This window comes from Kryptolebias marmoratus, linkage group LG6 (genome assembly GCF_001649575.2).
Source record: "Kryptolebias marmoratus isolate JLee-2015 linkage group LG6, ASM164957v2, whole genome shotgun sequence".
Lineage (NCBI taxonomy): Eukaryota > Metazoa > Chordata > Actinopteri > Cyprinodontiformes > Rivulidae > Kryptolebias > Kryptolebias marmoratus.
This window is the reverse complement of record NC_051435.1, coordinates 7,834,395-7,843,084: the sequence shown is the minus strand read 5'-3', so window position 1 is coordinate 7,843,084 and position 8,690 is coordinate 7,834,395. Positions and strand designations below refer to the sequence as shown.

At 35.8% G+C, this 8,690-nt stretch overlaps 1 protein-coding gene across 6 annotated transcripts in view; it reads left to right on the top strand.

The window, feature by feature from the left end:
* Positions 1-8,690, top strand: part of epha3 (eph receptor A3) — a 90,626-nt gene that overhangs the window by 62,471 nt on the left and 19,465 nt on the right. For 4 of the 6 annotated variants that reach the window (XM_017423855.3, XM_017423860.3, XM_017423859.3 and 1 more), the window contains 4 exons: positions 4,012-4,174; positions 4,840-4,945; positions 5,419-5,483; positions 6,334-6,459. In XM_017423855.3, coding sequence (XP_017279344.1) covers positions 4,012-4,174; positions 4,840-4,945; positions 5,419-5,483; positions 6,334-6,459 — 460 coding nt within the window. The remainder of the gene's footprint in view (positions 1-4,011; positions 4,175-4,839; positions 4,946-5,418; positions 5,484-6,333; positions 6,460-8,690) is intronic. The other 2 variants (XM_017423856.3, XM_017423858.3) reach the window with 1 other exon arrangement.

Sequence of the window (8,690 nt, the reverse complement as noted above, 5' to 3'; positions counted from 1 at the left end):
ACCCGCGGAGGGTGAGAAGGGAATTTATATATATATATATATATATATATATATATATATATATATATACATGTATATATGACCAAAACATCTCTCTTGTGTTGCTTTGTTTTTCAATTTTACATGTCCTGGAAGACTGAAAATCTACACAAGCATTTATGTTTAAGTAGACTTTTTTATGTATCTGTACTTCATTTTAGCACTTTTTAAGCATGCTTTCATGATGTTGTAACCTAAATACTTAGACTATCCACTCCTAATTTTAAGAAGGTTTGGCTACTTTCTTTTAGTCATTTATTGCCTTTTTAAAGTCAGTTTCAATTTAAATGAATGGGACTTATTTAGAAATGGCAGTTTCTAAGTATATCACACATCAGGCATTAACAAGACATAACCAACACAATATGATTAAACAGATTGAGGACTATATGCATGTTTTTCTTTGTGACAAGCAGAGCCACGAAATAAAAAGAGAGACATAAATGAAAGTGAAGCAGACAACAGAGCAAATGGGGCAGCTTCAGACAGGAAATTATTTCTCAACTGTGATGGCTTTGTTCAAGACAGCTGTTTGAATTCATCATTCTGGCAAAGGCTTTTGTGAATAAGCAATACAGATATACTAGAACCTTCACTTATATCGGACAGTTTTCCATATATCTATCTGCACCTCTGCTTGAGTGTACAATGAACTTTTGCAGTAGTAGTATTGCTAAAAACTAATATGAAATGATGACTAATTGGGAACCAAAATCCTTTTTTCTTTCCTTACAATTGTTCTTTCTCTCTTTTTTTCTTCTTGATTGTCATTCTGTTTCCATTCTTCTACACCCACTATTTCCCATCCTTTTTTAAATTTTTCCTCTTTATTTTCCTCTTTACTATCTTCGCTTGTATCCCTCATGCTGATCTCCTCTGCAGTAAGCTCCTTAATGGAGACAAGTTTTATGGCAGACAGTAAATGCACCTGTGGGGTCCCTCATTCCACTGTGAGAGAAATTAGTGCAGAATGAATTACACTGGCTTTCAGCACCGGTGCTGTACTAAGGTTGACATTTGATGGTGTAATTAGCTGTGGATGCAAGTTTAATCACTCTGGCTGATTCCGTGTCTCTTCATGTGCATATGTGTGAATATGAGCGTGCCCCCAATCATATTGCTTGAATGCCAACAGCGGCCCCTAATTTCTTGATTAGTAGACTGCCAGAAGCTGTTTTCTTTGTAAATTCTGTTCTATGTTTTGCTGTCTTCCCTGTAGATGCCAAAGCATTGCTGAGAAAAAAGTTAATGAGTGATATAGGGGTCAGAGCTCGCTGCAGGTCTATTAGTCAGCTGAAATTGTTGCACATGCTCTCTCAGCGCCTAATAATTATAAAAATGACATAAAATGTAGATGTACAATAAAAGAACAAAACAAGACAAACTTATGGGCATTTCTTTTGGAGCTTGGTCTTGGCCCAAGAATTTTCAAATGACCTCTTTTGCAGAAGGCTAAACTGAAACGACTAGGGAGAGGGAGACCCCCCCCCCTCACCCCCACCCACACACACACACACACACTCCACCCCATTCAATGAAGTGCAGAGGCTTCTTTGTGAGGCTGGCAAAGGAACACTAACAGCTCTTAACATGCCAAGGATCACGGCTCAAAGAGAAATATAGTTTGATCACAAATGCTCAACTCCAAGAACACACTATGATGCAGTTATGGGAAAGACAGAGGCTTTTAGAGACACACATGTCTGTAATCGTGTATGCATATAGTCTGGATGCTTTAAATAAACAGTTATTAAAAGAAAGAGTTTTCATTAAAAGGGTATATCAAGGTTTAATCAGACGGAACATAGTTATATCGTTTAATATCACTATGATAAGCTTTTAAGATGACCTTTCATTTTGAAAACTTTCACATCTGTGACATTTTCATAAGATCACTAGACACATACACACTAGTAGGTGTACAACTAGAGCAGTTCTAACAATTTTAACAATAGTTGTGTTGTTAAAAAGTGTTTTGTGTAAAAGGATGAAAAATAAAATGTTTTCACAGGATACTTTTCAAAGTCAACCTGTTTGACCTATTTGCATTCCCAGCTCAGAGCAGACAGATGTGTGATTAGGAACTCTTGCAACTGCATTTTAAGGCAGCACCCTTCTAGCCATTGATCAAGCATGGCTTTGTGACATTTTAATTTCTAAAATTGCTCCCACCAGTCCAGACTTTATTTCCATGTCTCAAAGTCATGAAACTAGAGGCTCGGATGTCTTAAGAGTTAGGGGCCTAGGGTTGTCCGTTTCCTATCGTCTATATGGGAATAGTCACAAAAGTTTGGTGATATTCTTGGGAATTCTCAACCACAAAGCTTCCCAGAAGAACAGAGGTGTTTCATCTTTGGGAAGTATATATGATTGCTATGATTTTTCTGTCACTTTAACTGGCAAAAGGGTGCGCTGCAGCCAAAAAGGCATTTACAAGGGCACTTTGAGAAAATAGAATTTATGGGAATACACTTTGCAGATTTACTGCATGTCTTATCATCCTAATCTAAAGAGCTGAAAAAGAACTTCAAAACTATATATATTTTTTTTTGTCAAAGCTGTTTATTTAGTCTTACGATTTCTTAGACAAAAGGAATTTGTGCTGAAATGGTGGATTTACACAACTTCTACTGTGCATCCATGGCTGCATGTGCACATTGTGAGCACTGCGTTCATATGTTATACAAGCTATAATTTTCTACAGCTTTGTTTAGATTATCAAGGCAGAGTGAAGCACTGAGGCCTTATTAAAATTATAGACTGTTTGTGTTCTAGTGAAACACATAGTCTATAATGTAGATTGCCCATATTTATCATGTATACAGACATGCACGCAGCATTTGCACAAAGGTAGGTGTGCACACCTGTGTGTGATTTTCAGGGGATCGTATGTTGTCTCAACCACTGGACAGTGACAAGCTGCATGAGATTTATTGCTGTGATGAAAACTTGTTCCAGTGCCGGCCCAGTGTATCACTTTCCTCCTCTGACACATACATGTTTAAGAAGCTTTGTGCACCATAAAAGCTCCACTCCATTAATTGGCGTGGAGTTTCCTTTAACACAGCCTGCGTGTGCATGTGTGTCTGTGTTTATGAGCATTGCCAGTTCAAATGACCATCTGTGAATAACTGGATCTATAAAATGAGCATTTGACAGAGCTTAGAAATGGTTTGGCCTTGAATGACTTTTATGTGTTTGTCAACACTATGAAAAGTAATTCATTTTTTAGGATTGTTAAAGTCATACTTATTAGTTTTTCTTTTGTAAGATTTAAGATTTTAGCCTTGTGCTGTTTGTTCTTTTTTTATTTTTTTTATTTTATTTTTTTAGAACAGGATCAATCAGAGTCATTATTATTATTACTACTATTATTATAAGTCGTTATTTTAATATTTATTTTATTGTTTTTTTTTATTCTGAGTAGTTCAATGAGGCTATGAAAGATATACAGTTAGTGCATTGTTTCCTTTTGCTCAAGTAGGACAAGGTTTTGTGTTGTAACTGATTAGGTTGTTACTATTGTTTTATTTTCATATGGTCACAACAGGTTTCTTAGTCCCTAGGAGACCTTGGTCCCTAAGGAAACTGTAAATATTTTGATATTTATATACTCCTTTCATTCACCTTTTGTTCTCTTTCTTTTCTGTTTTTTTTTTTTTCATACTTTGCACATCTGGAAACAATGTGCTGAATGCAGATGTGGTGTGTAAATCTACCTGTTTTATCAGCAGAGATCAGTAGGAGAAAAGCCCTAAAATATAAAAGGCGTAATTCATCAAATCTGTAAGGAAGCTGTCTAACTATTTGGGATGACTGCTCATATGCATGTGTGTAAGAATAGGCATGCAGCTGCTATATACAGCATTACATGTTCTATAAATACATAATGTTCTTGTTGACAGTGCAAACTAAGACTACAGGAAACATTCAATCCCTCGTTTTTTTCCCTGTTCTATTGTCTTACTCCAGGAAGAGCAGGAGACGAGCTACACCATCCTTCGTGCTCGGGGTTGTAATGTAACCCTGAATGGTCTGAAGCCCAACACAGCCTACCTGCTTCAGATCAGAGCTCGAACAGCTGCTGGATATGGAGCCAGCAGCCCCAGCTTTCAGTTTGAAACCAGCCCCGACTGTAAGTTTAGCACAGACTTGACTATGACTATGTATCCTTTATAACAAATGGGAGGTTATGAAGCCAGTCTAATTTAATATTGACTTTTGCTTAAAAGTCTTCAGAGGCCAAGCAGCTTTCAGAAGACAATGCTACTGTACATGTTTTTTTTTAAATTTGGACATTATGATAAAATATTCTCAATGATAAATTCAGCCAGTTTTTTTCTGTAGTGAGATTTGTTTTCAAAGCCCATAAGAACTGAATGGAGTAACATGCTCATGACCTGTTTAGTCATGCTTCTTAAAGACATACCGAGTAAGAGAAAAGAGCTTTCAAATCAAATCATTTTACATCAGTGTCAATAGATTGTACCAGTAAGGTCATTTCTTTCAATTTAAGATAGTTTCTATCTGAAAATATGTCATTTACATTTAGTTTCAACTTGGAGTCGACTTTTCAAACTTATTTACTTTCAGACAGAAACTGTAGTGACAACAGTGATCATGTCAAATTCAACAGTATTAAAAGAGAAAATGTGCTGTACTTCCCACTTTAAAAAGTTATCTGAAAAACCTATCAGTTGTTCATAACAGATCTGACAAAGGTTTTATATACTGTATGTGTTGGAGTGATTGGAAAGTAATTGGTCAAAGTTAACATGGCTGTTACTGTCTGTCTTTCAGCAGCCTTTTCCATCTCCAGTGAGAGCAGCCAGGTTGTGTTAATTGCCATTTCCTCTGCCGTGGCCATCATTCTGCTCACTGTACTGCTCTACATCCTGATTGGCAGGTTTGTTCCAAACCATTCGCCTGAATTCTCAGCTTAAGCGCTGTCTCCTCCAATCAAACCGATCCATTTACACTCTGCCTTCAGTCAAACTGATTGTTCATTGTACATTTTTTTAATTACTTTTTTAGCTGCTAACATTTCAAGTTATTAATTTTCATTCAGAAACTTTTCATTTCTTCTCTCTCATATTTAGACTTTATATTAGTAGGTTGTGTGTTGGTGGGCAGATATGTGGTTTTTGCAAGCAGGTCTGTGGGATAAGTTGGCAGTCTATAGCGTTCAGACAGGGTATACTGTAAATACATGGGACATTACAGGACTTAGTGATCCTCTTTGGGCTTATAAAAGCTTGGATTTCACACAGAGACACATACATGGCTCCTACCAGCCCCTAGGCTGAGCCTGTGGGTGAATTCTTAGTGAAAACTGTGGCACTAGTTTTGACTTTTTATTTTTTTGTCTTAAATTGGCAGGTTTTGTTGCCGCAGCAAATCCAAACATCCTGATGAGAAAAGACTTCACTTTGGCAATGGACACTGTAAGTATATTTTGCTATATTTTCCTTAAACCTGTTTTATTCAACTTGCATTTAATTCAGCTGGAATAAATAGGTAAATATCTTACAGTTAAATGTGTGTTTTATTTTAAAAGGCAAATCTTTTTCAGTGTATCTCCAGATTTCCTGAATGATAGTGATTCTTTAAAATCAAACAACTTTAAGGTTCAGGTTTTTTTGTTTTTACTTTTAAATTTTGGGCCATATTAGAAATCAATAATAATTAAAAAAAAAAGAAAAAGAAAAGCCATGTAGAAAAAAGGTTTTCTACTCCTTTTTAAGAGCTATTGTGAGTTTCATAAAGTGACAAGTTCTGACTGTATTTCAAGCTCAAAAACTGTAGATTTTACTAGTTTAGTTAGTTTTTATTTATTTATTTATTTACTCACAGAGCATAAATTTGATCAGAATTGGACTACTAAAAAACAACTTTACCAGTCAAAGGACTGACTCAAACTTTGAAACAAAAACAAAGTAATTTAAGCTTCTGAACCAAGACAAATCTAAAATGTCTGTAGAGCAAAAATGTAAATAAATAGATGAAAATATTTGTGTTTGGGGTTTACTTTTTATTATTTATTTTAATGCAATCATATTTTATATAATTTCACATGCCATTTTTGATAATAGCTCAATTTGTAAATTGTAGAATAAAATGATTTAACATGAACTGACCTTCCATTCTAAACTGTACCTAAAAATAAATTTGATTCACTCGTCTTAGTGAGACACTAAACAAGGTGTATGTTCACATTTAAAGTGGATTATGTTATCCTTACAGAGCTTTTAGACTTTCTCTTTTAACTGGTGTATCTTTCTTACGCTGCTGCAGTGCGTCTGCCGGGTATCAGGACTTACGTGGACCCCCACACTTATGAGGACCCAAGCCAGGCTGTTCATGAGTTCGCCAAGGAGCTGGACGCTTCCTGCATTGCTATCGATAAAGTCGTGGGAGCAGGTAAGACAGAGCAAAGAAAAAGTTTGACTCAATATCCGTGCAAGAATGAAGATAATGTATATTATTTTTGACATGGCTTTATTAATATAAATAGCATGGAATTTATAATTATCTTGTTAAAAACATAGCTTCATTGTAATTACCAAATTTGGATTTTCTTCTTGACAATAGGATAATTAGTTTGCAGATCCCCAGTTTCTTTAGGTAATTAAGGAAGTCTTCCAGTGTAGAAATCATGTTTCAATTACACCTGAAATCCTAAAATATGATTGTTTTTTCTTACTCCTTTATTACAGTTAGTGCATTTACTTTATTCATATTTCCCACAATATTTAAATGGTAAAGATGTCGCATAGTGCAAACAGAGTGCCTACATATTAAGATTTTGAAAGCAACAGACTAAGTTATCTGTGTGTCGTATACTGCACAGTCAGGAATGAAAAAAACATTTAATCCCTCACCTTGACATCTCTTCTCTTTGCTACCTCTGATAAAAGTGAAAAGAAAGTAAAAAGACAAAATCTTTAACTGCTTCATGCCTCCTTTTGTCTTTCATTAAGTTTCTTTCACCCTCATCTGTTACTCTGGTTTTGTTACTTTTACCTTAAGTTATAAGTCTGAAAATAAACAAGTTTTTTCCTTTTTTTATTTTCTTCTTTTCCTCTGGTTTTGTAATCCCAATAACAAGAGCAGGAGTGCAGACTGGAGGGTAATGCATTATGATTCATGTTGAGTTCAGTCTGAATAGATTGAGTCTAAAGCACATAACAGCAGACTGGTCTCCAGAGTCCCGCCAGCCCCTCACATTGTAAAACTGTCAGGATGGCCTGAGAGAATTACCTGACTACATGGGACTATATTACAGAGAGTGTTTCTCATTTTCCGAGGCTTTGGAGAAAACTTAATAATCATTGCAGAGCTCTGGAAATACATGTGCTGGCAATTGTGTTTCAAATAAAAAAAATATCAAGAATTATTCACATTTCATTGAAAAAACAACAACTTGTGTTGAATTCACATTTGTTGTAAGCAAAAGAATCATAAGAAAATGTGCCTTGGGATGACTTTGACCTTTTTTATTACAAAAAAAATGTGAGCTAAGCACCAGAAGTGAACATTTCAGCTTAAGCCACAATTTAAACATTGTGGTCATTCAGCTTTAAGCAACATACCACCCAACTGTATTATTTTTGTGAAACCACATAAGGACTCCATACAATATGTTAAACGCATACTCTTTCTCCGATTCTGCTTCGGGCTCCATCTGTCTTTATCAAACATGCTAACTTTGTTCTTATTGCCAATTTGTGATTGTGTGTTAAAAGCTAGAAAACACACACTGCTCTCTTCTTACATGGGCCAACCTTTAAAACTGAAGCAGTAGTCCTATATTCTTATAACAGAAACAGAAAGTGCATCCCTAATCAAGCCTTATTAGAGTAAGGTCTTCTTTCTCAGACTGACCACACAAAGAAGGTGGCTCTGCTCGACTCGCTTGTCTGCTGCTGAGGGCCGGAGGAACAGAGCAGAGCAGGAAAAACACAGGCATGCTTTCAGTATTTAGACAGGTTGTAATTATTCTGGCTTAAGCTCTTCCAGACATCATTGCTTCATGTCCAAGGTTTGACCTATGCTCTCTGATCCAGAGCTAAGTATGGAAAATATTGAACAAGATAGAGAAAGAGTTCTGCACATCTTAGCGCTGACATCACCTTGCACATGCTCAGTGTGCGAAGGCCTTATTGTTTAATGCACATGTCCAGATATGTCACAAGAACACAGATATACACTCCACTCATCTTCTAAAGTCCAACCAGAGGTCCGACACAAAGGCTGCCCCCGAAGAGGCAAGACTATCTAAAAAGCAAACAGTTTATTTTAAATGCATACACAGATCCCTACAGACATTATCAGTACACCGAGGGAACTAAACACAGTCATGATTATATAAAAAGAAAAAAAATCTTATCAACTCTTGACGTGATAAATAAACTAAAAAACTGACAATGCTGTCTGTACATTTATCTGTGGAATTCAGATACAAGGCTTAAAATAAAATTATTTTTCTAAAGTCAACAAATTCATGATTAAAATTCATACTGATTAAAATAGATTAATAACTGAAATTGGCAACTAAGGTTTGGTATTGTAAAATGCATACAGCTTGTCTGATTAAGACAGAAGTTACCTAGTTAGCTAGCAGATTCATGAGTAGCTGGCTACAGGAGGTA